The sequence below is a fragment of the Empidonax traillii genome, unplaced genomic scaffold, assembly GCF_003031625.1.
Source record: "Empidonax traillii isolate 1590-97213 ecotype Southwest subspecies unplaced genomic scaffold, ASM303162v1 scaffold476:size613836, whole genome shotgun sequence".
Classification (NCBI taxonomy): domain Eukaryota; kingdom Metazoa; phylum Chordata; class Aves; order Passeriformes; family Tyrannidae; genus Empidonax; species Empidonax traillii.
The window spans coordinates 92,162-119,520 of NW_020955669.1; the positions used below are offsets into that span (position 1 = coordinate 92,162).

Sequence of the window (27,359 nt, forward strand, 5' to 3'; positions counted from 1 at the left end):
GAGCTCAGTGTCACGTTGGTTCTTCTGCTCCCACCACTGCTCCCGACTGTACGGACACATCAGCACCAAAGGGAAACGCAGGTGGCTTACACGGCGGGCGAGCTGCCCCCCTGGATTGCATAGATCGGGGTGGGGTGTTCCTCCAGCAAAAGGTGTGTTCGGGATGCAGCTCCCCTGCGCGTCTCCACGTGCAGCAGCGCGCTGGGCACCCGGAGCGCCGCGGGCACAGTCCCAGACCACGTCACGGCTGGGCTGCCTGAGCACAGTGAAACGCAGAGCTACGGCCTCGGGGGTCCCTCTGGAGCCCAGCATTCTGCAGGTTGCAGGTGCCACCTGCTCCTTCGTACCTGATTGTCCGGGCTGCTGGGGACACCTCTGATTTTGGGAATCATCAGTAACTCCCTGGAAGCTCCTAACGGGGATGGGGTTGGAGGGCCGGGCACGGCGGGCGAGCAGCAGCGTTGCCTTTCACTGGAGAACCGAAAGTGCTTTAGGGACATTCACTCAGCCTCACAGCATCTCCCGGGAGGTAGGGGCAGGGCTGTCCCCGCGGTGGGACAGAGGCAAGGAGAGGTGCCAAGCACAGGGCCACCTCCCTGGGGACCCAGCACCGGGCAGCCTGGTGCTCCCAGCCTCGCTGGGCAGGAGGGGTCCTGGCTCAACCATGTGCCCGTTGTGTGCTTCTGGGGCCAGGGCAGGGCCCATGTGCTTTGGAGGGGGGAGGCACTGGCCCTGGGGTCAGCTATTGCTCTTGGAGTGAGGATACGGTCAGTGTGGCTGGTGCCTGCTGCCGCTGGGGCTCTTTGGCTGGTGGGATGCAGGGAGATGTGGGAACTGAGGGGCTGGTGGGTGGCACAGAAACCCCCAAGCCAGCACAGGCAAGTGTGAGGCTGGCGAGGGCACAGCCAGCCCAGGTTGAGAGGGGAACTGCTGGCTTCCCACTTGTGCTCCTACTCTCCCAGTAAGAGCTGGGCTGAGACTCCCCCCACAGTTCCCTTCCCATTGGGCTGGCAGGGACCAGAAGGATGCTCCTTCTCCCAGGGACCAGCTAGCTCCTCTCCTTCCAGTCTGGTAACTGAGAGGGCGACGAAGAAGCAGCCAGCAGGCCAAGGGCAGGCAGGTCATGGCCACGAGAGGGTCCTGCTGACTCAGGCACCGCCTTCTCCCGTGCACTGCCCAGCCGTGATGGGCTGCTCTGCCAAGCGCGGGGCCGGCACGGGCCGGGGGGAGCGGTGGGGATGTGCGGCAGGGCTGGTCGGGCTCTGCCGGGGCACCTCGCTCCAGCAGGAGCCCTCTCCAAGCAAAGGAGAATCTGGATTCGATGTCTATGACTACGGTTTCCCACCAGCCAGGAGAGCAGGTAGGCAGGAGCGCTGCCCCTGCCCCGCACAGCCCCCCGCAGCACAGCCCGGCCACGGCGCGGACCCTCGGCGGGCCAGCGGCTCTAGTAGGGTGCGAAGACGATGGGGCCCGGCGTGGTGCGGACGTGGGCAGGCGGCGTTCGGAAAAGGGCTGGTCCGAGGATCGGGGCTTGGAAGAGGGTGGTGGCAGTGGCTGGTCGCAGGGCGAGGGGGCCGGGCATGGCGCAGACGGCGGCGGCGGTGAGCGGGCTCGGCAGGAAGCGGGTCGCCAGGGTTTTGGTGAGGTGCTTCTGCAAAGCCAGCTTGGACTGCGGGGAGGGAGGAGGAGACTCCGTGAGATCGTGGAACGGGTGGAGGAATCACAAGTGCTGCCGTTGCGAATGCCACTGCCAAAGCACTCCCAAGTTATCCCCATTCTGGCCTTCCCAGGAAAAAAGACTTGAACCCACCCACCCACCCCAGCCCATTTTCCATGAGGGGAGCAGCTGAGGTGTGGTGATGTGAACTGAGATTTAAGAGGAGCAGCTCCTGTGACTCACTGCAGGGATGGCTGATGGCGAGCGAGGGTGCTGTGCAGGGAGACAGGTACCTTGAGAATACTCACTGCGAGGGCAGCATTCTTCTGCAGCTTGTTGTAGGGGCTGTACTTGGGCTTGGGCGGCTTCCCCGCCAGCCTGTCTTTGTGTCGCCGGCTGCTCATGTGCTGGGGAGGAGAAACAACTGGATCACTGGGAGCCAGGACAGTGAGGGGAGACCCACTGTGCAGTTTGGGTCTGCGGGGGATGCCCCTCACCTTTCAGGGACCATCAGGTACCTACCCCAAACCCCTGCCCACCCACGCCCTGTACCCCCCTGCACTCCCCGGTCATCGTCACCTGCTTGAGCTGGGTCTCTGAGTTCACATAGATCTCGCACACTTGGCAGTGGAACGCCTTGTTCTGGATGTTGATGCTGCCCTTGTTCCCGATCCGCTTGGACTTGTGCCCTGCCCGGGAGAGCAGCTTGCCCCGGCCTCGCCGCAGCTGGGTGCCGTGACCTTCCAGCATCGACTTGTGCTTGGCGCCTGGCGAGAGGGGACACTCGGCAAACCCAGCCCAGCCCCGTGCCACGGCAGCAGGGACGGTGCCCTCCCACAGCGCCAGGGAACCCCCACCAGCCCGTGCCCGGCAGCACTTACAGGCAGGGAGGGACAGGGAGCTGCCTGGGAGCCCGGATCTTGCCGGCACTGCGCAGCCCATTCCCAAACCCCGCCAAGCCTCGTGTCACAGGCAGACCAGAGATGCTCAGCTTCCCAGAGACCCCCCTCCTCACATGTGGCAGGCCTTCGCAGAAGCTGCTATTTTGAGCGTGTGCTGGAGCCCGTCGCCTGTCCCTGGGCGTTAGCACAGTCTGCAGGGCCGGGCTGCAGCATCTGAGCCGTGCCCAAGGTCAGAGCGGAGCCGCTGCGGAGCCAGGAATAGCTCAGCTGGGTCACAGCAGGCGGGGAAGGAGGAACCCGAAATCCCCACACACCTGGGGGGACAGGGTGCTCTGTCCTACCCCTGCCAGCGCCGGGACGGCAGGGGCGCGTGGGGGGCAAGTAATTTAAGCCCCTGCTAATTCATTCTATTTTTTAAGGCGTGAAGAAGTGAGGAGCCCTGTGACGGCTGCAGAGCAGCGCCAGCCTGCAAACGTTTGTTTGTTTGTTCTTTTTCCCCAAATCAGCTCCTAAATTCGTAACTGGAGCTGACAGAAGCAAAAGGACATGTCTGCAGCTAAGCTGCAGCGGTGTCCTGAGCCAACCCTGCACACGGCGGCTGCTGCCACCCCAGTGGGCAGTTGGGATGGGGGAACCAGTTCCCAGTTCTTGCTGAACTGGGGGAGAGAAGGACCTTCCATTTAAAACTGAGATACCCATTCCACTTTAGCATCCTCCAGAGAAAGGAGTGGGTGTTTGGCCACCCCCAGGTTTCAGGGGGACTCTCAGCACCCCCAACCTGTGACCTTCCCTAGAGGCTGCCCTGTACAGCCCAGGAGCCCTCACTGGCTGTGGGGGTCCAAAGCTTGTTGGATTCCCAAGGTGCTTCTCTACAGGATGACGAGCCCAGACCACCAAGGAGCTGCTTTGGGAAGGATTATCCTGGGTCTGGAAGAGGCCCTGGCTATCAGCTTCAAGCCAAATGGAATATAAAGTAGCCTCAATCACTCGATTAAATGTGGCTGGAAATGTCCTTAATTGAGACACGAACAGTAAGAGCATTTGACCTTGAGAAAATTCACCACAGAAGCTGCAGCCCAGGTAAAGCCCCACAGCTTATCTGTGAAGGCCACCTTAACGAACCCTTTTTAATTACAGCAACACTCATTAACGCTCGCTGCTTCCCCACAAGGCCATTTGGTGACAGGTCGTGATTTTGCTTGAAACCCCAACAACGGAGCAGCCAGGGGACCATCCCCCTGTCCCCCCAGCGATGCCCTTACCGGTGTTGTGAGCCTCCAGCTGGGACAGGGAGTTGACGGTCACTTTGCAGGTGGGACAGTACAGGTGCTGTTTGCTCTTCTTCCCCTCCTTCTCGCTCTCGGGGGCTGAGCCGACGCTGCCGCCCGACTCAGCTGCTTGTGCCTCAGCTGCCTGGGCGGACGAGGAGGCCACGCTGGTGGCGTCAGAGGTGCCCTCTGAGAGCTCAGAGGCCGGTGGGGAGCCCAGCGGGGCGATGCTGCCCGGCAGATCCGTGGGTGATTCCTCGGCGCTGGGCGCCAGCCCCAGGCTGCTGCCCTCACCCTCCGGCTCCTGCGGGCTGCTGGCGTCGGCTGCGGGGGTAGGGAAGGAAAGGAGGAAAGGGGAAAGAGAAAGAAATGGGCAGGAAGGGGAAGTTCTCTGTGCCTGAACAGGTTTTCTGGATTTCAGGGAGCACCCACCATCCTCCCCGAGACCATCTCAGACACCGCCTGCACGTGTCCATGCTGCCACCAGGGCCGTCCCTGCGTGTGGCAGAGCCATGGGGATGTGCGAGGCAGGGATTGCTTCCTCTCCCACATCCATACAAAACATGTGTCTCTCCTGGAGACACCAAACCACAGGGAAAACACTGTCCATCCCCCCCCCCCCAGCCCCGTCCCCCCCTCCCCGTACCTGTGCTGCCGGGCTCCCCGCTGCCCTCGGGGCTGGGGGACAGGTCAGCTGCACTGTCCTGGCCGGGGGTCCCCGCTGCAGCCCCCGCCACCTTCTGCTTGTTCTTCATGGCCTCGATGGCCTTCAGCCTCCGTGCGTGCTTGTGCCCTTTGTAGTGGGCTTCTGCCTGGTTCTAGGGGCAAAAGACCGGGGTGACCACGTTGGTGCAGCCACCAGACAGAAGGATGGGCACAGAGAGGGTGGGTGATGAGGCCAGCCCTGGGATGTGGCTGCTCAGGCACATTTCCAGTATGGCTAATTCCTCTGGTGACATCCACCCCCAGGGCCATGACTACTGCAGAGGGGCTGTTGGGAACAGGGTGTAACATGGAGGGATGTTGGTAGGGGGTGTAGCACAGGGAGGGTGTTGGTAGAGGGGTGAAACACAGAGCCACATCCCTCCTCCCCCCAGCCTGCTCTGACAGCGACATATTGGGGCCAAGGTGTCACTCTGTAAGAAATCACCATGTTGCACAGCTGAGATAAGGACCCTGCTCTGATTAAATGCATCAAGTCACTCCTAAAAGCAGCTTTCGGGCAAAATTTATGACTCCAGAAATGTAGAGTGAATTGTTGCTGTAAAAATGAAATAAAGAGGTTCACCAGTGGGGACGATATGTCTCCCACTGTATCCTAAGGGTTGTCCAACACACGGTTCATGTCCCCTGGCTCCTCTCTCCCAGCACAGAAAACACTGGATAATGAAGCGCTACTCTGATGGGTTCATGTCTGCACCAAACTGATAAAAACAGCCACAAAAGAAAATCCCCCGAGCATTGGTGTCCTCCCAGTGGGGACAATGCCGTATTGTCCCCCAAAACAACTCCAGTTCGGCAATTTATGGAAAGGAACCCCAGTATGAATTAGACACTCTACCCCTGAGCAGCACAGATTAATTTGCACAATGATCCGGGGGGCCAGCTGAGGCTTCCCGGGCTCGGCAGGGGGAAACATCCCATCCCATCCCATCCCTTCCCTTCCCTCCCCCAGTGGCTTCCCAAGGGCTGGGAACAGCGGTCAGGGCCGACGGCCAGTACGTGGGAAAGCAAAGGGCCCATCAGAGCGTGGTGCCTCATTAGCAAAGACAATAAACTCCCCCCCTGGACATGGGGGCTGGAATGGGGCTGGGTGCAGCAGAATTAGGTCACCACCGCCACCGTGCTGGAACACCCACGGGCTGTGGGGGTCTGTGCCAGCACACGCTCCCGCGGGGCAACCTGGGCGGGGGGAACGCTTGGCTGTGGAGAGGAATCACGAAGCCCAGAACTGCTGAGTTTTGGTAGCAGAGCTGCACCAGCCCCCAGGTGCTGCAGATCCAGCATGGTAGGGCTGGGATGGCTCCTCCATGGGTGGCAGAGGCTGGCTGGGGTGCAGGGCTCAGGGGAGGCAAGAGCAGCTCCCACGGCCCCCACAGCCCCCGTGCTGCCTGACACCAAGCACTGGTAGCTTTGGTGGATGAGTATGACCCATCATCGGGGGGTGCCCCTGCTCCAGTGCTGGCCCCATGTGCCCCCCTCACCCCCAGCACCACCCCTGGCCCTGCTTACCGCCGAGTTGAAGCGTAGGTGGCAGATGTTGCAGGATATGAACTGCTTCTTCTTGAGCGGGGCTGGCACGCCGAAGGTGTGGCTGATCACTGCCTTCTGCACCGGGTCCATCTGGAGGGGGAGGAAGGGCAGAGGGTGGCTTAGTGCCACAACCCAATGGCCACCACGGTGTGGCACCATGACCCGGTGACCCCCACGCCTGCCACGCTCCCGAGGAGCCGCTGCCAACACCACGGAGCTCACACCGGGAGCGAGGGGCTGTGGCTGCTGAGGCACTGTGTCAGACACCAGCTTCCTGTGCTGCTTAAAGCATCCTTAAATCCGCCAAACCTGCAGGGTCTGAACGTCAGCTGTGGTCTGGCAGGGGTGATGAGACCCTGTCTGTCCCCAGTGCGTCCCCATGTCTGGCCCACCCCTCCCCCAGACACTGGTGTCACAGATGGCAAATTACTAGTCTGTCTGACTCCAGTGGCTGCAGCCATGGACACAGCTTGCCCGAGGCACAGTGCCCGTGAGAGTCCCTCTGGCCTGCCCTACTGCTGCCCAGGTGTGCACTGGACCTTCTCAAACCCAATGATGATGACTAACTCACTGGGCTGGGTACACACAGACCTGCTTCAGCAGCACTGTCCATCCTCCAGCCTGCCCGGGGCCACAGTGGGGCTGAACATGTGGCCACTGCCAGCCCCTGACCCTTCTGTCTCACCCCAGGGCTCGGCCTCATTCCGCAGCCCAGGCACCAAAGCGGTTCCAAAAGCCATAATTGTTTTAAACAAAGTGCATTTATTAAGGGAGAAAACATAAGAATAACCTCTTTGTCTGAGCGTGGCTCTAATCTATAATGCAACTATTGTTCCCTACCCTGTGGCACAGGGAGATTATCTTATCTGAGTCCTGCTGTCAGGAGAGCCCGGGGTTTTCAGCGATCGTATTTCTCTGCAAAGCTATTTCGCTGCCGAGACAGGTGCATCAGTCTTCGAGGCACATGCCTGGACAACAGTGCCATTATCAAGACCCCGAATTCCTTTCCAGGAGTGAGCAGAATGGTAAAAGCAGGTGATTAATGAAGTGCCTGTTTGCTATGAAATTTTACTCACTTATCTGGCATATAAATGAAGAGGCATTTGGGGTTCGGCAGAGACCCGGAGGAAGCCACAGATGGCCAAGATGCTGCTCCATGCCTGACGACAAACATTGCAACGTGCTGCTGGCAGCATCCCCGCGCTGACGGGCTGTGGGGCTGGCACTTGTTTTCCAGAGAAACACACACCTCTTCTTCCAGAAAAGAAAAATGCCTCCAACCTTCCCAGCAACGTCAGCTACCAGGTTCCAGCCAGTTGCTCCCACCGAGCTCAAACAGCTCCCACCAATCACCACTGGCACCAACAGCTCCCGTGGGTTCATCCACGCCCCAAGCACTGCAGCAGGAGCGGGGCAGGGACCAAAGGAGGATGCAGAGGAAAGATGCTGGCACAAGACCACAAATGAGGCCGGGGACTGTCCTGGCCTCAACCTGACCCTGCCAGCAAAGTCACCAGCACCAGGGCTGAGTATGAGCTTCAGCCCCACAGTGGTGATGCTGAACAGCCCCAACACGGGGTCCCTTTGTCCTTTTGGGGCATAAGGTGATGGTACCATGGATCTTCATGCCCCCTGTCCTTTTGCCAAGTCTCCACTGCTCAGCCTGGTGACGTGATGAGGAGTTGTGTCCACCGGAGCACCTGCACTGCCTGCAACCACTCTGGGCAGGCACAGAAATCACGAGCTCCCAGGGGCTGTGCTGGATGGCACACCTGGATCCTGGCTCCTTGTCCCATCCCTGGGCATTCCAGCCAAGGTAAATGGTGGCCACTGCTGCTCCCGCTATCCCAGAGTGAATGCAAGCACCATGTCAAGCCTTCAGCTGCCTGGCCCCACGGGAGCACACCTGGTCCCAGGTGTTTTGCCAGAAGTCCAGCCTGGCTCCATCCTGCACTGAGCCCATCTGAAGCCTGGTGCCATCTGAGAGTCCCTGCGCTTCCCCCTGAATGAGAACACAAACACCCCAGCAGCTCCTCCCCACCACACACCCTCACGACTACCTGGGACACAGAAAAGCCCCCACAGCTCCCACAGGGCCGGGGGGGGCTGTGCCACTGCAGTACCTACCGGCACCCGCAGCCGGAGGCTGAGGATCTTCCCAGTGGTTCCCAGCAGAACGGAGCCGGCGACAGAGGTTGGCTTTGGGCACCACGCTCTTGGGGAATAAAGATCCCGACTTTATAGTCGATTTGTATTGACTCACATTACTTTATTTATCCCTGGATGTTCCTGCCGATATAAATAGCGAGCCCTGCGTTGAGCTCCCTGTGGCCGCTGAGGTCAGGATCGGGAATTCACAGGGATGCAGCATCCGTTCAGATCGTGTCTGCTGACGGAGTTTTACGAGGCGCTGCTGGGTCCTGGGGAACGTGCCTCCCGAGCTGGGTTAGGGGTTTTTATTCCTGGCTGTTGCTCCGAGTGGCAGAAGGCAGCTTGGAAGGGTTCTGCTCACTTCAGAGTAAAACATCTGCTGGGTTCATGGGAGCCCCGTGACCTGCTCCGAGTGCAGAGCGTTCTGGACCGTCAGCCCTGGCGCTGCTCAGCCAGCAGCACACGCCAGGCTCAGGTCTGAGCTCAGAGCGCTTCAATCCAGGTGCCTGAACAGCCGTGACATTCCCCCAGGCATCTCCATCCATGTCCAACCCATCCTCCACGGCAGGAGCCCCCACGGAGCTGTGTGGCTCCAGCAAGAACCAGAGTCATATTCCAAATTACTCATTTTTTAAAAGCAGCAAACCAGGGCGAGCACGCGCCGAGGCAGCGGCAGGCTGGAGGCGAGGGGAGTGAACAACAGGCGCTGGGTCAAGTTCACACCTGACTCCAGTGACTAAAAAAAGAGCCCAGACAAAGAGCAGGAACCGTAATGGCATCAAAACCCCTCCTGTCCTGTGTTTGTGTTCCTGCTCATTAGCCAGGGAGAGGCTGGGCTGGGGCTTCAAAAGAGCTTAAGGGACTCAGACGCCTGAATCCCATTCAACAGCAACAGGAATCCTGTGCTTAATTCCTGTGCCCCTCTTTGAAGATCTCGGTGATAATTTGCACCTTCCGAGCAGGTTTAAGCTCAGTGCCACTCACAAAAGGCCGGCGAGCAGGGAGGGGGCTCTGGAAAGTCCCGTTTCCAGGATCACCATCAGGGAAGACCATGGGCATTTTCTGAACCCTGAATCGCCAGCTCTGCCTCAGCAGGGCAGAGGGGGAGCAGCGCAGGGGCCCACTGTGCTTCCTGGAGCAGAATCTGCTGCACAGCAATGCTGGGCAGTGCTCAGGGGGATGCAGACCCCCATGGGGGCTGGTACCAGCCTGGGGAAGCAGCATGGCATGGGGAAAACACCATCTCACACCCCACACACTGTTGGCTTAGCTGTCTAATAGAACATTTCAGGAGGGAGCAGTCCCCCTGTCACCCTGACTCCCCCATACCCACAGCATCAGCCACGCTCCTCATATCTGTAACACCTTCTCGCTCTTTCTTTCCTCTTCCTTATTTATTTTTCAACTAATGAACTGCTCTCCAGAGCTACTTTATTACTATTGATTCCAGGGGCAAAATCCAATTGATCTCGGTCAAAATGAACCACGTTTTTAATTCTGGTACTGACAGGCGCTGGCTGGGCAGGAATCGCTCTGAGCTAAGGGCAGGGCAGGCGTGTTGAACTGGTGTCCAGCAGCCAAAGACCCCGGGAATTAAACCAGAAACTACCTGGTGGGGTTCAAGGAGCAGTGCCACATAAAGGAGGGACTGCTAGAGGGGAAGAGGGGCCCAACAGCCAATGCCCACCCACCTCCAGGGACTCACCGTGTTGAAGTTGGGGAAGAGGTTGAGCGGTGATGTCCCGTTGAGCCTGAAGGTCAGAAAGTGCTTGATGTCCAAGGGGGGGTGAAGGGGCCGTCCAGGGATGGGCAACGATGCTAAGAGGGGGCTGCTGTGTCCGGAGGGACCTGGGCAGGCAAAGGGAAAGAGCAGCATTAGCACTGGTGGTCCCTGTTCGTAGGGGAGGCACAGGGCACGTGAGATATGGCATGCACGGACCTGTGTGCTATGGACCCTCCTCACTGAATGGTCACAGCCCAGGGTGGCCCTGGGCACCCCTTTGCCTATCAAGCTCAAAACCAGCAGCCCAGTTTGAAGCTGAACGAAGCTGCCTCCACATCAGAGCGTGGACACGCGCAGGAGTTCGCTCTGATCCCTCCAAAAGGTGTCAAAACCTCCCCCAGGGGAAGCAGCCCCTTCCCTGGGCTCCCCCATGCCAGCACCATGGGGATTCCTCAGGGAGGCTGGTGAGGTTTTGGTTGCAGATGAAGGACCAGGGGCAGAGGCTGAGCTGCCCCCTCTCCTGAGCTGCAACCACGCGCTCCAGCGTGCGACTTAAAAATAGCCTGGGGTTATTAATAATGTTCTGTCAAAAAAGAAAACACCCGTGGGAAGGAGGGAAGGAGGGAGGGAGGGAAGGACATGCAGAGGGATCTGTGTCTCCAGCCTGCTCCCCATCCCAGGTTTCCACTGAGGCTCATCACAGATGATGAGCACAGGAAAGCATCCTCCGAGCGGCAGAGGGGGGTCCCTGCCCACCTCTGAGAGGGAGGAGCGGTAAAAGCTAAAATTTAAAAAAAATGAAGTCATTAAACACAATAAATCAGAAAGGGTTTCAGAGTGCTGAGCCAGAAGAGCCCATTCGAATCCCACACAGCTTCATGCCTCCTCCAGCCCACTCACAGCCCCATCCCTCCACCTGCAGCAAGGACAAGGCCAAGACCCTTTGGTTTTTTTTTTTATTTTTGGGTTCTTCTTCACCTCAAAGGCATCGTGGAGCCCCTGCCACAGCACAGCGTGACCCCATCCCACCGCCCCGGCAGCGCAGAGAACACCCCTTGTGGGAGGGTATCCAGGGGATCTGGTGCTCCCACAGCAGCAACACTGACTGGGAGCCGTCACCACAAGCCCCTCTTCGTGAGAGCACCAAGACTGAGCCCTCCCCCAGCCCCCTGCACCCTGACACTGGTAGCGCAGGACAAGGACCTCAGGCTGATGCCGCTCCTTACTCTGCTCTGCACCCACCCTGCGCCAATCGCAGCTGCTGCGGGAGCCGAGGCACGAATCTGAAATTCAAAGTTCGAGAGATCCCCTGGATCTGAGCAGTGAGCGCTCGCCGCCGGCCCCACGGGCACCAACGACCTCTTTCTGGGCGAGCGCACGCGGCGGCTCTGCCACGGCGCCGGAGCCATCCCCGAGCAGGGCCTGACTCCGGGGAGGAATTACAGTTTGCTTCATCAGGCGTGCTCTGATCGAGTTAATTCCAGAGTCGCCCAGAAGGGAAATCTGTGAAACTGTTTAAAAATAAATAAATAACATTACAGCAGCAGCAGCAGCAGCATTGAGGAGGGAGCAGCAGCGAGCAGGACTGGGTGAGCAGTGCATAATTAACCTTCTGAGGCGTGAAACAGTGTTTCTGCATCAAATCATCTGAGACGGCCGGGCTGGCGCCGTGGGAGCTGCCTCAGGACCCCCCAGCACACGCACAGCCCCCATGAGAGAGCAGCGGTGAAGGCATTTGGGGCTGGATCACGAGGGGTGCTGCTCACCACTGCCAGCACGGTTTGCACTGACTGCACTGGCCTTAAAAACATCAAATATATGTACATATAAATATATCTATCTGGGAAGAACAGGAGGGCAGGAGATTGTCTCCTCCCCCAACATCAGGGGAGCAGCTCCTGCGCTGGGCAAGGCACAGGGAGGATGCTGAGGGGACACAGCCAGGGACAGCCACCACCCGCGGCAGCTGCTGCCTACAACAGTACAGACAAGATGTGCCAACCTCTTTGGCACATCCTTGAGCTCAGATTTGTGGATTAAACGTATTTCTGAGCTGGGATAAACCAGGGGGTTGGGGAGAGCCCAGAAATCCCAGTGAGACCCTCTGGAGGGCCAGGGCGTTTCCTCCCTGGCTTTGCCCCTGAAGCAGACAAGACCCCTGGGAGCTGAAGCCACCCCAGCACCAGTAAAGCTGCCCAGAATGTCACAGCACTCCACTGGGGCACCCACATGATGCTCCTGGGGCACCTTCCCAAGGTTAAAGGGCCGTGGCACTGCCGGTCCTGCCTTACCTTTGCTGCAGGGCAGATTCCGGCAGCAGCTGAGGGCGGTATTTTTAGGTATTAATTAGACACTCAATTACAGGGATTTGCTTTGGGGAGAGTGGCAGGGCCCCAGGTCTGTATAGAATGACACGACCTTACCCAAGGTGACGAGCAGGGCCAGTGGTGGGCTGGGCTGGGCCGGTGAATGGCATCCCCAGACGCTCAGCCTGCAGCTCTGGAGCGGGGTGTCCTCTGCCACAGCACCGGCTCTGTGTCTCCCCCCATTTTGGCAGAGGAGCCACCACGGCTGCAGCAAACGCTGCTGCTCCAGCACCACCGGTCCTGCCAGGATGGGATGTGCTCCAGGCCCTGTGGAGCATTTCAAGGGGCTGGTACAAGGAGGGGAGTGTAGGAACCCCGTGGTGCCAGCACAAACACTTGCTGCAGCCTGTGGAGGGGGGGTCTCTGTGCCCCCCACAGTTCCACAGGTAGCAGGCCTGGATGCTACCTGTGCCAAAGACGTGCCAAAGACCACGACGTCACCGCTATGGTGCTGCACGTCCTCTGCCCGGGGCTCAGCCAGAGCCATCAGATCCTGCAACATCCTCTACCTGGAGCTCAGCCCAGTTCCTGTCCTGCAGACAAGCGACTCTCAGAGGGGCCCCTTGGAATTTAAAGGTGTGTCTCAGCCTTACATTTAACCAAGCCCACCGGACCGTGCATGGACACAGCCCCCAGCCTGTTCCCCAACCCTTCACTCCACACAGCCACTCAACACACACCTGCAGCAGGTTTTCCCCTGGTCCCTGCGAGGCAGAGCAGAGCAACTGTTGTGCTCTGACACCCCATGTGTGTGAACCTCCCAGAGCCGCCTCTGAAGGCAGCAGGGCCAACGCTGCAGGTTCTCATACCAACACGAGTCTGCCAAGGACCCATCTCCGCAGACGCTGCTGCCTCAGAGAGCATCTGGCGCAGAGTCTGCCCAGGCCAGATGGAGACGGAGCTGTTTATTCACACGGAGGCAGCCTGGCTCCCTCCCTGCTAGGGAGGTGTTCTCAGCAAATTTTGGTGGCGTCTCCAAATCCTTACACAGGGCTTTTCAAACTTTGACCAAGCGTGGGCTGAACTCACTCCAGCTCTTTTCCAGGAGGCTCCCTGGGAGACACGTGTGTGCTCCCCAGTGCCAAAGGGTGAGGGCTGGAGGAGAAACAGTCACAACACTGGACCACGACAGCAGCTCCAGCGCAGCCCAGGCACCTCTGGGATTCAGACCAGTAATAGACTGCAACACACTGGACTCCCAGAGCAACCAGATCAAGGGGCAGCAAAGGACCCAGCCCTCAGGATTCAACTGAGGTGATGCTTCGGGCTGCTGCACTGGGTTTATTCCTGATTAGAATCAGTCAGATCTGAAGGAAACAGCCCTCTAAGTCAACACCAGCAGAGCCCTGTCATGCTGGAAAACACCACACAGCACCCCAACCCCGCTCAGCCACCGCGCCAGCACCCCCAGACCCAAGGGCGGAGGGGTCCAAGCCCCCACCCACCATGGGCAATAACAGCCCTGCTCACCTCTGGATAAAGAGAGTAACACTTCAGAGGAGGAACACACAAGCTGAACACTTCTGGATGGTCCCAAAAGCAGGTGTTGAAGGACTTTCTCTTGGGCAGCAGGTTGCCAAGAGCTCAGGGTACAAAGGGAAAGCCAGGATGTGTGGATATTTTGGAAAGATCAGAAATTCACTACTAATTATTTCTGGACCCTGATCATAATTTATTCTGTCCTTGCAAAAAAAAAAAAAAAAGTCCCTTTATATATCTTTATACTTTAAGCACTAGAAAAATTAAGATAGACCTTTTTAATATATATATTTATATATGTATATTTATATATATACACACATACACATATGTACACAGTGACGCATTTGTATTCCTTGGTCATTACAATATCATTCCCTAAATCTCTTGCTCTTGAAATGATCATGACTTGATGCCACTGCTAAAAATACTCTGTGCTGTGCACAAGGAACACCAACACGACACCGCCAGGCATGTCGGGGTCGACTCAAGGCTGGGAGGATGCGCTGCCTTTTCTGCATTCGCTCTCGAGGCTCCAGAACAACAGAAATTATTATTTTTGCAGAGTATTAAGCAGAAGCTGCTGGGTATCTTTGTGCAAAGGCAACATGACATTTGAGCTCAAGAGAAGATTTGCCTTCGTATCCCTAAGACAAAATAATGACAAACTCTTGGGGGGAAAAAAAAATCACTGCAATTTGGGATCTCAGGTGGCCCTGGGATTTTGGACCGTGGGCGATTCGGCCAGACGCTTGGGAGATGAGGGAGGGGCGGTCACAGGACCAGCGTGGCTTTGTGAAGGATTCTGTTTCCTCTTCCCAGCATGGAGCAGGTCACCATCCACCGTGGCCACCCGGCCCCGCAGGGACCAGCGATGTGGGAAGGCAGCACTGAGCTGGCGCTGGGCACTGCCTGCAGGCCCTGGCTCCCGCCCGAGGGCTCAGCCCTCGCTGGCCACACTCACTTCACCTGCGTCACGATGAACCCAGACTCCCTCATGCTCTCATAGTACTCGATGGCCAACGCAAAGTCAAACTCGCTGATGGCCGGCCCGTCGATGGCGATCTTCATGAGGTCAGAGAGCCCCTCGCCCTTCATCCGGCGCGACCGGCTGCGCTTCAGCAGCTCCCGGCCCCGGCTGATCTTCTCGGCAAGGACTGAGCCCAAGGGCAAGGCCAGGGCGATGGCCGCCAGGACAGCGAAGTCTGGGAAGAGCTCGTGCATCTCAGAGCTGCTGTAGACCAGCTTGACACAGAGGTCCTTGAAGGAGAGCTGGCTGAGGCTGAAGACGATGCGCTTGAAGAGGGGGAAGTCGCTCAGGGCCCTCTCGCTCACCACCACCCGTGAGTACGCCTGCAGCAGGAAATTCAGCTCGCTGACCCCGTAGCTGCCAATGTCCTCCAGAGACTGCGGGTAGCACTTGGGGTTGAAAATGGCTGAGAAGGAGCTGATGGCCTCCAGGACGCTGGTGGGGAACCTGTCCAGCAGGTTGCCCCGTACGCTCTCCAGGTAGGTCTCCTTCAAGTGCTCAAAGTGCTTCAGGTGCACCTGGGAGCAGTTGGCCAGCTCGATACCCTTGTAGTAGAGGCGGCTCTCGCCCTCCCGGCCGTCCCGCGGGTGCTCGTTCATCTCGCTGAGGAACTCCTGGAGGTTCTGGCCGCTGGTGCTCTGCTGGGCCTGCAGCGTGGTGGCCGTGGCCGAGACGATGGGCTTCAGGATGGAAAGGTCAAAGTCCTCGAGCTGGAAGAAGCGACTGAGCTTCTGAAAGATGGGGAGGACGTCCAGGAGGATCTTGGTGAAGGCCACGAACTGGAACTTCTTGAGCTCTTCGCAGAGGCCACGGGCCACAGGCGAGTGCTCCGCCTCGCTCTCCAGCAGCAGCACCAGCGTGGGCCATGACGAGTCGATGGCTTCCACGGCTGGGAAGACAGAAGTCCAGTGGATGGCTTTGGGGCTCCCGAGGTCTATCTCGCAAAGGTCCAGGACACTCCGCAGCTCCTGCAGGCCATCGCTCTCCCCCCGGCAGCTGGAGTAGAGCCTGTACACAGCATCCACAGTGGTCTCGTACTTCTGGAGGTACTCGGTGGTGCCGATGGTCTCGGCCGGCAGCAGGGAGCTGCCGTGGGACAGGCAGTGCATCTCGGTGAGGAGCGGGCAGAGCGAGGTTAGCGCGGTCCCCACCCCGCTCAGCCGCTCGGCCACCAGCGAGGCGCTGTCAGCGCTGAGCCAGGTGAGCTTCATGGTGGGGATGCCGAAGGAGCGCATCACCTCGCCCACCTTGCCCGCCACGGTGGAGGCCTCCCCGGCGGGCAGCTCGAAGCTGCCCAGGAAGGCGGTGGAGGTCTGCCCGTTGCAGGGGGAGACAGTTGTGGTGAACACGGCGAGGCTGCGGTGCTCCAGGACATCCACCGTCTCGTCCACCACCAGCCCCACAAACGGCGAGGCTTTGATCCTGTGCCTGTCCTCGTTGTGCAGGACTTTGGCGATGGCTGCCTGAGCCAGTTGAAGGAGGGGCACGGGGAGGGAGAGAGAAACACAAGTGAGGTTCAGGTGCAGCAGGAGACGCGCAGCCCCCAGCACACAGCAAGCGGCAGGGCTCCCCACCTCCTGCAGCAGCACGAGGGCCCAAGTTGCACACACAGGCTGGAAATCACTTTCCTTTTCCCTATAATAAACTGCCTCCTCCCACCCCCGTCCAGCAGCCTGAGCACAAGGCTGAGAGCTTGGAGGTCCCTGCCCCGAGCTGGGGGTCAGAGCCCCACAACTACAGCAGGACCCAACAGCACCAGAAGCATCAAGACATCAGCCCCCAATATCCCATTCCCAAGCTGCTGTCTGTGCTGGTCACAAGGCAGGACACTGGGAACTCGCCTGCTCAGTTCTACTCCAGCAGTTCCATCAGTGCTTCACTGGCCCAGCACAGGCAGGAGCAGCAGCAAAACTCTGCAGTGTCTTTTCCTTCTTTTACTCATTTTCCCCCATTTCAGGCACACGCCCCAGTTTGGAGGGGAAACTTCCTGTGTGTGTGTGTGTGTGTGTGTGTGTGTGTGTGTGAGGGCTGTAAGCATCACCACAGGCTGGGAAACCTAATTAGTGGGTTTAGTCTATCTGCAGCAAAATAAGGCTCTGCAAGAGAGCCAAAGAGCCTGGCAAACGGCCAAGACTCACTAAAAAATTTAATTTGATTTTAGCAGGCACGAAGCGTTTGTAAAACTCAGAAAAATCCTTTCTGAACTCTCTGGCTACTTCATCTTTCTGAGCGCCCAGTTTGGGGCAAAAGAGGAAAACCCCCCAGTGCGCTAACTGAACTCCTGAGCTTTCCATCCAGCAAGCAGCACGGCAGGCTCAGGGAGCTCCCCTGGGCACAAACACCCCGTTGGCTCTGCTGAAGGTTGAGCACCGCCCAGCCCTGGCAGGCGCAGACCCCCCAAGCCCCGCACACCCACCTGCATCTCCCTGACGCTGCCGGGGTGGTAGTACTCGCTGTGCTCCGAGGCCAGCAGCGCCTGGCACAGGTTGAACTTCTGGAAGCTGAGCAGGGAGGAGCACTTCTCATCCGGGATCTCCTCCTTGGCCATCCAGTAGACGGTGGTGAGGACGGCCACCTTCGCCGGGTTCACCTCCACCTTGATGACCGAGCGCAGTTCGGGGCGGCCGTGCACGCGGGTCTCGAAGGCCAGCTGCTCGCGGTTCACGGCCAGCGCCTGGCGGTGCGCGCCGGAGGTGACGTGCCGCAGCAGCGCGTGGCGCTGGAAGTTGTCCGTGCCCACGGTAAAGGCGTTCTCCGCCTTACCGTGCTTGTTCTTCACCAGCGCCTGCCGACACTCTACGCAAAACATGAGTTTCCTCTCATAGTCAAACTCCAGCCAGGTGAATTCTTCCTTCCAGTGCTCATTGAAATAGCGTTTGCACTTTTTATTGGAATTGGAAGTTTCCCCAGCCGGCTTTTTCCCTGGAGGCACCATACTGCTGTGGTTGGGAAATCAAACACTACGGCTGAACCGCACTGTGCCTTGAGGAGCAGCCTGCACATTTAACTTAGTGAGAAGGTCTAGTACCACTCTCCTGGTCCGACTGGAGATGAAAGAGACACAAGGGAAAGGGATTAGGGCCCTGCAAACCTCAGGCAGGGCTCAGCGAAGGGCTGCGGTGGCATGACGATGGTGGCGTGGTGACAGCGGTGGTGACAGCGGTGCTAAGGGCAGGCCAGGCTGTGCGACAGCCCCAGCACCATGCAGGGGCATCCCATCGAGTGCCGGCATCACCGTCAGCTCTCGGTGTCACTGGTGGGACTGGTGCACGCACACACAGTCCCATCATCACAGGGACACCCGTACACTTCCCTCTGGAGCAGCCCTTCCCCCTAAGCTGATGCTGGGAAGGTGAGGAAGGCTCAGAGCTGGATGAAACATCCAAAAAGGAGCATTCAGCCCCGGAGGAGCAGCACCTGCCAGCAGTGGCGAGCACCAGGGCTCTGGAGCTGCACGAGGGTGACTGGGAGACAGCTCAGACACAAGTGCCTGTGCATGCACGTGTGTGCTCCCAGTCCTGCCTGGCTTGTCTCTAGCCCAGGGGATTGCTGAAGCCATGGCAGGTCCCATGGCAGTGGGGCTGTGCTCTGCACCATCAGTGCCAGCCCAGCATCCCTCCCAGGGGGTGACACACTCAAGCTGCTCCAGGCCCAGGCTCCCGAATACCTACTGAGCTACAGGCTGCAAAGCACTTACACACGTAACCAAAACAGGAGTTGCAGCCTTTAAGCATTCACTTGACCTCTTACCTATATTTCAGCCCCACTCAGTCCAATCCTCACATTCCTCCATGAACTGGATTGAAAATCCAAACTGATCCTTGATAAAGGTGGTGGGAAGAGGAAGAGCAAGACCCTAGCACATGGTGAGGAAGGGGTAGAACCAAAATGGAGAGGAAAATGGAAAGTAGCAGCGAAGCCATCAGTCCATGTGACTTGCTGAGAAACCCAAGAGGAACTTGGGGGTTTTCTGAAGAACAAACGTCCCAAAACGAAGCCGTTACCGCAGCCCTTAGGGAGCAGGGGGAACACAATTTAGGCATTAGAGCAACACCCCAGCTCCCAGTGCTGTGAGTGCCCACTCCCACAGATCCTGGGCTTCCCATGGGGTGCCCTGGGCAATGTTGGCAGGTGGTCCTGGAGTGCCCAGCACTGCAGCTGCCTGGCACAGCAGCCCCATCCCAGTGCCAGCAGCGCACTGAGCTCCTCTAGCTGCAATGGGACAGTGCTCGATCCCAGGAGGTGGATTCCTATGCTCTCTCCCTGTCATTGACCCCATTCACTCCCACCACATCCAGCACGGCCTCCCCATCACAGCACTCACTACAGCAAAACCCACTGCCTTGAAAAGAAAAAGGAAAAGCAGCAATTAGTGTGTGAGGTGCATGGGGTCAGGGGGAGCTCGGGATGGAGCAGAGCACCGCAGCACCCCCTTCCCGCATGACCCGCGGTGCTCCAGAACCAGCCCCGGCACCACCAGCCCAGCACCCCTCACTGCTGCTGCCGCCCGCGGGGAAGAGCATCGCTGCGTCCTGGGCGACTCGGCAGCAGCTCGAGATGGGGGTAACACTCCAGCACTGACTTGCGAGAGGAAAAGCTGCTTCTCCTCCCCCCCCCCCCCCGAGCCTCGTCCCCGGCGCATCAGCCCCGCCTGCCCTCACCCCGTGCGGGTGAGCGGAGCATCATCCCCAGCGCCCAGCCCAGCCCGGCGCGCCCAGCCCTGAACATACGTACCATGGAAAGGCCGCCATAAGCTTTGGGGTGTTGGGGATAGGGGGGGGCGGGTTGCAAACTTCCCAGATTTTAGGGTTGGTTTTTTTTTTTTTTTTTAAAGGGGGGGGGAAAAAAAAAAAAAAAAAAAAAAAAAAAAAAAAAAGAAAACGAAGCGAGGTGCCGCGGAGCCACAATCAGCAGCATCAGCAGCACCGCCCGCCCCGCATCCCCCGCGGGGCCGAGCGCGGCGGCGGCGGCTGCGGGAACAAAGCCCGCGGCGGGGCCGGCTCACGGGAGCAGGGGCGCAGCCATCTTGCAGCGAGGGCCGCCGGGCTCGCCGCTGCTGCCGGCAGTGGCCACTAGCGGTGGCCGGCACCGGGCAGGCCGCGGCCGGGCCGCGGGGGGACAGCGGAGGCAGCAGCCACGGGCCACGGGCTCTTTGCCCCCCTCTATGGGGGGGAAAACACACGGGGCTGCTGCGCCCGCTGCGGGCTCACCTGCTGGGACGCCTTTTTTTTTTTTGGCCCGAGGTGCTGAGCGCCCAGGAACATCCCCCCCGCTTCGCCCTCCAAGGGATGCCCCCACACCGGGTCCCTCGGCTGGGGGCTGGGCACACGGGATGAGCTGCAGGAGCGTTTGCGTCCAGCCAGGATGGGCATCCCCAGATTAGGGCAGAGCCGGGATGCGAGTGCCCCGCACGCGCCCCCATCCACGGAGGTTCGGCAGGGTGCGGGGCCAAACCCCACAGCGTGTTCCTGGTTACCTGTGCTCCCGGTCTATAGCGGCAGGGCTGGGTCTGAAACCCACCCTCTCATCCCGGGGTTCCCCAATGAGCACAGGGGTTCCACTCATCCTCTCAAAAAAAAAAAAAATCTTTCTTTTAGGACTAAATGCAGGTGAGATTTAGAGCCCTTCACCTTCTTCCAGAAACAAGGGGTTTGTGCCACCTTTGCTTTCCCCCCAAGCGATGCTCCTGAGGACACTGAAATCCCAAAGGACACCAGTGTCCTGCAGGACCCCTGACAGGAACTCCACTCCTCATTCCCCAACACAGACCCTGTGCCTGGGAGCTGAAGGATGCTCCCACCCCGACTCCCCCTGCAGAGTCAGGCTATGAGGAGGGATGTGGCCCACTGGAATGTGCCTGGATTAGGGGCTGCATTGTACCTGGCTCCGGCTGGCTCCACACCAGGGGGGTCTGGCAGCCCCCGGTGAATTCCTCTCTTCAGGCTCCTCCACATATCCCCGGGCAAGAGGCTCTTCCTGCTCTGGGGACATTCCTGCCTGGCCACCTTAGCCCAGGGTTAATGAGAGCAGGAGCTGGTGAAACCAAAGCTGGTTCTCGGGGTGAAAATATGCCCAATTTATTCTTGTGCTAATGCCTCGAGAAAAGAGGATTGAGCCTTTTTAATGAGTTTTTAGGCAGGAGCCTGCTGCGTCCCCGGGTTCCCAGCATTCGGAGCGGGACTGCAAAGGTCAGCAGTCCCAAGTGAACAGTGGCTGGGGCCAACCCTGCTTCCCGTGGGAACCCCATCAAGCCCCTGTACTGGGATCCACTAGCAGGACTGGGGGATTTCAGTTGGGAACACCCTCTGCCTGCATGGCTGAACTCACTGATCCCTTCTGCCCCGCGTGCCCATTTCTGCTGGAAGCCTCCAGCTTCAACATGGGTTTGGGGCAGTGTTTACAGGATGTCCCTGACCCTGCCGAGCACCCTGCCCTCGCATCCCTGCCAGATATCAGATGTCCTTCCTAAAGGAACTGAAGTGCAGATACTCCTGTTTACCCCCATGCAGCAGCAGCCGCCTTGGCTCGAGCCAATCATTGCTATTTTTCCCTGCTGTGCCGTGCCAGGGAGCCGGGCAGGCAGGTGCCCCGTTGCACCAGCACATCCATCATCTGCACAGCACGAGGGCGGCCACGGCCATGAGCCACAGTTTCCATCTGAGCCCCGGTTTCCACTGGAGTCCCACGCGCCTGCTGGCTGGAGCAGACCCCAAGCACGTGGCTCCCACTGGGATGCCCCAGGCCAGTCCCTGACACCCTTACCAGCACTCCAGCCCCACATCCATGGCTGGGTTCTCCAAGCGTTGCTCACTGCATCTGTAAGGAGCTGAACAAGAAAAGACCAAATGCTGCCATACTACCCCAAAAGATTTTAAATCCCCGAGTCCAAAGATATTTATGAGATTTTGTTTCCATTCCTGCTCTAAGCCAGTCAGGCTCTGGGGAATGACGCACACTCTTCCCGCAGGGAAGCAGAGGTGCTGGTGTTGCTGTTGGTGCTGTTCACCAAAGCTGCTGACCCCAGGGAGCCCCATCCCTGCACAGCCCCCCGTTCTCCTGTCCACCCACCCCGTGGTGCCTGGCTCCACCAGCCCCCATCCCCGACCATCACAGAGGATGGGGCAGCACCCTGCAGGTCCCTGCCCCCGCCCTGTGCACCCAAAACCCTGGCTGTGACAGCCCCCAAAACGAACTGGGAGGATGCACAGGAGGGAGGACTCACAGGAGCTGCCCGGCTGCATCCCTCACACCCGAAGGTGGTGACAGCTCAGTTCAATCTCTGCCGCGTGTGACGGAGGGGGGAGGCAGAGAGGAGCCGCTGTCTCGTGTGGGAGAGAGCACCCGGCACCGTGTCAGCTCAGCCAAATTAAAAATACTCCTGCAGCCCCCGGGCTGGTGCCTGGACGGGCGGATCTGGCAAGGACGGCTCCTGCGGGATCTGCAGAGACCGGAGGGAGACGGGAAAGGGAAGGTGCTCCCACACAGGGAAGGGGATGCTGGAGGACCCCAGTATTTCCCTGCTGTGTCCCAGCTCTCCCACACAACTCAGGGTGCTCGGGGGGGGCTGTTCCTCCTCTGCCAGGGGGGCCCTTCTAACACTGCTGTGGGCACAGAGTCTGGCTCCAGCACGCTCAAGCCCTTGTGGAGGAGCCTGGGTGGGTAGTGGGCCATGGAGAGGGAACCAGTGGGTGCTGCTGGAAAAGAAGTCCCCTGAGCTGCTGGAATGGGAAACCCCCCCACATCTCCCAGCCACTGTCAGCTTGCAGGATGCTGCCTCATGCCTCCTTCCCCTGCACAGCCTTGTCACAACCTTCAGCTGCGTGACTGCAGCTGGCAGGGAACAAGCCTTGAAATAAACTCGAATGACATCCCTGCAAACTCTGGACATGACCACAACAGGATTACTGGGCTGGGGAGGGGAGGGCCATGCTCATCTCTCCCCGCCGGTGACCCCAGCTCTGGGCTGAGGCTCCTCCGAGCAGCAGCTGAGAAGGGCAAAGCCCTTTTGTCGAGGAGAAGAGGCAGGGACAGGGTGATCTCTCTCTCTGGGCTCCCTCCAGTCCACGCACCTGGTCCCTGGGAGGCAGCTCGGCTGCATCCTGCTCCCTGAGAGCCACAGGGAGAATCACCCCACACCACTGATGTCAAAAACAGCTGCTGAGGAGCAAAACTGGACAATGGGTCTTGCTCTATCAAGCCTCTTTTCCTCCCCCTGCCAACAAACATCGAGTCCAACTGCCTTTGGATTTTAATTCCCAATTCTCCCTGTCTGCCAGGTAATGATCTGAAAAATCAGCATTTAGTGATGCCTCCCCCAGCAGAGACTTCAACCAGCTCGGTGTCATCCATGTCACAGCCTGCACTGGGGCTGGTGCAGCCCAGCCAAGGCCCCACCAACCTCTGCCACAGGTACCAAGGTGGCTCAGGAGGGATCTGGGCTCATCCTGACCAGGGGCAGTGAAAAGGAGGTGGTAAACACTGAACTCTGATCTGGGATCCACTGCCCACAGCCCTGCCCATCCCTCCCTGGGTGGTGGGGGAGAGGTCAGGGTCTTCTCAAGAGACAGAGAGCTCAGGGGAGCACCAGAGCCACGGATCAGTCTTGTCTTTATTCTGGGCACTGTATAAATCGTACAAATTACAGCCAAGTCCAATTCATTACAGCCAAGGAGCGGCTGACAGAAATGAAAAGGGAGAAAAGCTCCTCAGATTGATGCTTTCTCTCCATTCCAGTGAAATAACCAATTTGGAACAAATTAGGGGCTCCCGTCTCCACCAGCCTTTTGAATTGCCTCCAAGCCAACGCACATTTTTCACAGAGCAGCATTTCTTCCATTAGCAGTGAAAATTAATGATTTCTATTATTGAAGCACCTGAAGGCAGGTACCTCCCTCACACAGCCCGAGCTGGGCTGGTATCAAGCCCCCAGAGAGCTGAGAAGAGCCATGAGGAGACAGACAGGTTAAGAGAGGATAAGTGACATGGCCAGGGCCACCCAGCAGGTTGGTGGCAGAGCCAGGCTCCAGGCCAGTGGCCATCCTCTCTCAGTGGTGCCATCCCAGACGTGCACACAGACCATCTCAGCTGTCCCCAGCACCCGCCTCCCAGCAGTGAAACCGCGTGGGCTCCAGCCAGTCCCAGCTTTGCTTGGGAAGGGAGGAAAGGGGAATCATCCCGTTTTCAGGGGAGCCCACCAACTCACAGTTCAGGGGAGCAAGTCCTGAGGGGCCAAGAGGGCTTTCAAGCCCCAGTCCACTCACATATTCCCCTTCTTACGTTTCATAGAGGCTGAAGCCCTTTGCCTCCCCCCACTTGCTCTCTGCTCTTAGTTGTATCCCCTGAGCACAGCTCCATCGAGGCTACGTCGACGGCTGGAGTGTGTAACCCCCAAGCAAAGCTGCCCCACAGCTGGGCTGGTCATGACCAGGGTTTGGAAGATGACACACATCCGTCGTTATTTTTTAATTAGATTTTTATTTCCTACCTCTAGTATTTCATTGTAATTTCCGCCACTCCTACCCAGGCCACGCTAATATAATCACTCTGGCGGAGAGTGGGAGCAGCCAGCCCACTTGTTCCAACATCCCGCTCAGGAAAGGCAAAAAAAAAAAAAAGCAATTTGCTAAATCCCCAGCCCCTGCAGTCATTACAAGCTCGGGGACATCAGGTGGGTGCTGGAACAGACCATCAAAGCATCGGTGCTGGCAGCACCTGCCGGGAGCATCAGCACCGAGAAACTTCAAAAAACAAACAAAGTCCATGTTTGGTCAAAATACTTGTTAGCAATTCATTGTTGCAGCAAGGTGAGGCATAATTAAAAATGGGCTGAGGAGATTCGTGAATTATACCCTCAGTTTGATGCTGGAGATGCAGTGATATTTTCTAGCCCACATCATCCTGGAGGTCGAGATTAGATGACAGCTTGGTCTAAAAATACTCTGAAGGGTAGGCTGAGGCTGTTAGAGGAGGTTGGAGCCCCCTGTGCCCCCCCACCAGGTTTCACTCAGGGTTGAAACCAGGGGACAGATGTTTCCCCCAGGACATTGCTCGGGGCAAGCCTCAGTAATAAAAACAAACCGCTGCATTTACAGGGAAAATTCACCCAAAACAACCACAGGGAGAGCTCCGTCCCACCATCTGCCAAAGAAGCCCCAAAGCCAAACCCAGTGGCTGAGTGGGGCCAGGCTCCCCTCACCAGTACCCCCCACAGATTCCAGAGGGCTGGAATCACCAGGCGAGCACTATCCAACCATCACATTCCTCCACCCAGAGGTCCCAGCACAGGACTGCCAGCAAGCCCAGAGCACCGCGGGGTCAAAATTGAAGCTTTAGTGGCTATTCAAGATTTCCTCTGCATCTGAGACCACAAGGTGAAAAGCAAGCTCTGCTGTTGGTTTTTGTTTGTCTTTTAGACCTGCCTTGCCCAACAAGTATTCCAGATAAATATCCCGAGTAGTGTTACACGTTCCAGAGATACGGGGAAAGACAGCTTGGAGAAAAGATTGTGTTTCAAACTATTAGAAAAATTAAAGTGATCCATGGCAGACAGCTGGGGCTGCAGCCACCCCAACGCGGGGCACCTCAGCGCGGCCCTGACCCATGGTGCCAGGCCAATGACATCCGTGTTCCCGGCTCCAGCAGCCAGAGGCACCCAAAAGCACACGCCAGTGACATGTTACCAGAGGAAAGCGAGTGTGTGGCAGCCTGCAGACGTGCCTGTGCTCACACGGATGTGCACACGCACGGACACGCATGGAGAGAAGCGGCGCTGCTGCCCTCAGGGACGTGCCGGGCTCATTCCTGCTGGCGGCCAGGGCCACGCTCCCTCCCCAGCGCCCGCCACGAACTTAGTGCTGATAATACCAAAACCGCAAAAATCACCAGCCCCGAATCCACATGAAACGGGTCCAAGAGCAGCGTCACGCTCTGTTTGCAGCCGCTGCTCTGCTCTTCGAGCCCGCGATGGCCAAGCCTGGCCACGGAGCTCCACCACCAGCCACCTGGCCACCCCTCGCCAGGACGCTGCTGGCTGCTCCCCGCAGCCTTCATTTCACACAGAAAGCACCAAAACGTTTGCATCACGGTCGCAGCAGAAACACAAGTTGGAGCTGACACCCCAGATAAAGAGCAAGGGCAAAATCCAGCCCCGTCAGCACACAACCTTTTCCCTCCTCTTTTTGCAGCCCTGGGAAAAAATCAATAAGATGCAGTGAGTCAAACTCAGCTTGAATCCCGTAAGTAATTAGGATTAGCAGGCTGGGAGCCGAGGGAACAGGCTGCCTGTGTGCTGGGCGGGGAGGGACCATTTTGTGGGTGTAGGGTACAGCCTCGGCTGATGCAAGTAACAAGAAGAGCTCTTAAACGGGTGTTTTAGGCAGGACGGCAATAGGGAACGGGAATGACATGATTCGCTTAGAAACAAGAAAATCTCACGAGGGTAATTTGGCATGCCAAGCCCTGCTGGGAGCAAGATGGGGACCCCACAGGTGAATCAATATTTGAGTTTGATGCCGAGCCCTTTCCTAGCTCCGAGCCCAGACTCTTCAAGTACCGCGTATTCCTGGGGCTCTTTCCCGGCAGAAAATAACCCACCTCAATGTTTCACTATTCAGAGTTAAGTTTGTGGCCAAAATCTCAAAGTGGGGAAGAGACACAGACACACGCAGCCTGAACATAGCTACCAGCAAAATAAGAACCAATTCCTTGTGTTTCTGTCCATAAAGAACAGCCTGGACCCTGATTTAGTGCCCTTTTCCCCAGCTGAAGGAACGCGGCAGAAGCCGGGAGCGCTCGAACCGCGGCCGGAGCAGCCCCGGGACAGCGGCGGGGCGATACCCCGATCCCCGCTGCGCCAACCCCACCATCCCTACGACCCCCGGCCGGCCCCGGAGCCCCGCGGCTGACCCGGTCCCGCTGCACCGTCGGCTCTCCGGCTGCCCCGGGCAACGGCTCCGCCAGCGGCGAGACGAGGACGAGGGGACGATGGAAGGAGAGAGAAGGAGGGCAACGGGGAGAGATGGGGCTGCGGGGAAAGTTGCGTTTCACCCACCTAGAAGCATTTTGGATGCGGCTGCGTCGCCTCCGCGCTGCCGGTGCCTCCCGCTCGCCGGGCAGAGCTGCGGGCAGGGCCGGGCGGGCGCACCCCCTCTCCGCCACCCAGCGCTGCCGCCCCTCGCCCCGCGTCCGGCCCCGCCTCGGCCCCGCGGGAACGCGGGGGGAGAAGCTGCCAGAGGTGCCGGGTATCGGCGTGGAAATGGGCGGGGGGAGCGGGCGGCCCCCGCCCCGCACAGCCTCCCCCGCGCCGGGGCTGCCCAAGCACCGAAACCCGGGGCGGGAGGAGGGAACCTTCAGCGGCTCCGCTGCGCCCCCGGGGCTCTGTCCGAGCGTCCTCCAAGCTTTGGGGTGACACCTGCCAAGGTGCCCCCGTGAGTCTCCGCCGCGGGGTTTGCTCACGGAGAGGAGACAACGGCAGCCACCCACTCTGACCCCCGGGAAAGGCTCATCGGCAGCAGGAGCCGCCTGTCCCTGCC

The 27,359-nt window shown here is 58.7% G+C and overlaps 2 protein-coding genes across 5 annotated transcripts in view; both read right to left on the reverse strand.

Annotated features, from left to right (window-relative positions):
* Nucleotides 1–6: 6 nt before the first annotated feature.
* Nucleotides 7–27,359, reverse strand: part of ZNF385C (zinc finger protein 385C) — a 54,521-nt gene continuing 27,168 nt past the window's right edge. For 2 of the 4 annotated variants that reach the window (XM_027896049.1, XM_027896051.1), the window contains 7 exons: nt 9,937–10,079; nt 6,060–6,170; nt 4,474–4,645; nt 3,822–4,151; nt 2,237–2,424; nt 1,951–2,064; nt 7–1,669 (listed from right to left, as the gene is read on the reverse strand). In XM_027896049.1, coding sequence (XP_027751850.1) covers nt 1,445–1,669; nt 1,951–2,064; nt 2,237–2,424; nt 3,822–4,151; nt 4,474–4,645; nt 6,060–6,170; nt 9,937–10,079 — 1,283 coding nt within the window. In that variant the 3' untranslated portion in view covers nt 7–1,444. Of the gene's footprint in view, nt 1,670–1,950; nt 2,065–2,236; nt 2,425–3,821; nt 4,152–4,473; nt 4,646–6,059; nt 6,171–9,936; nt 10,080–12,377; nt 12,399–27,359 lie in introns of those variants that run through there. The other 2 variants (XM_027896052.1, XM_027896050.1) reach the window with 2 other exon arrangements.
* CUNH17orf113 (chromosome unknown C17orf113 homolog) lies at nt 14,106–19,633 on the reverse strand. The gene is made up of 3 exons (XM_027896048.1): nt 19,564–19,633; nt 17,246–17,873; nt 14,106–16,292 (listed from the first exon to the last, which is right to left on the reverse strand). Exons 2-3 carry the CDS (start codon nt 17,762–17,764, stop codon nt 14,760–14,762), a joined length of 2,052 nt encoding a protein of 683 aa, XP_027751849.1. The 5' UTR covers nt 17,765–17,873; nt 19,564–19,633; the 3' UTR covers nt 14,106–14,759.

What these genes read in the sequence shown, in the direction of transcription:
- CUNH17orf113 (XM_027896048.1), bottom strand. Translation starts at nt 17,764, where the DNA reads ATGGTGCCTCCAGGGAAAAAGCCGGCTGGGGAAACTTCCAATTCCAAT. An exon ending in GCAGCGTCAGGGAGATGCAG is followed by an intron (nt 16,293 to 17,245) that starts GTGGGTGTGCGG and finishes CAACTGGCTCAG; the next exon opens with GCAGCCATCGCCAAAGTCCT.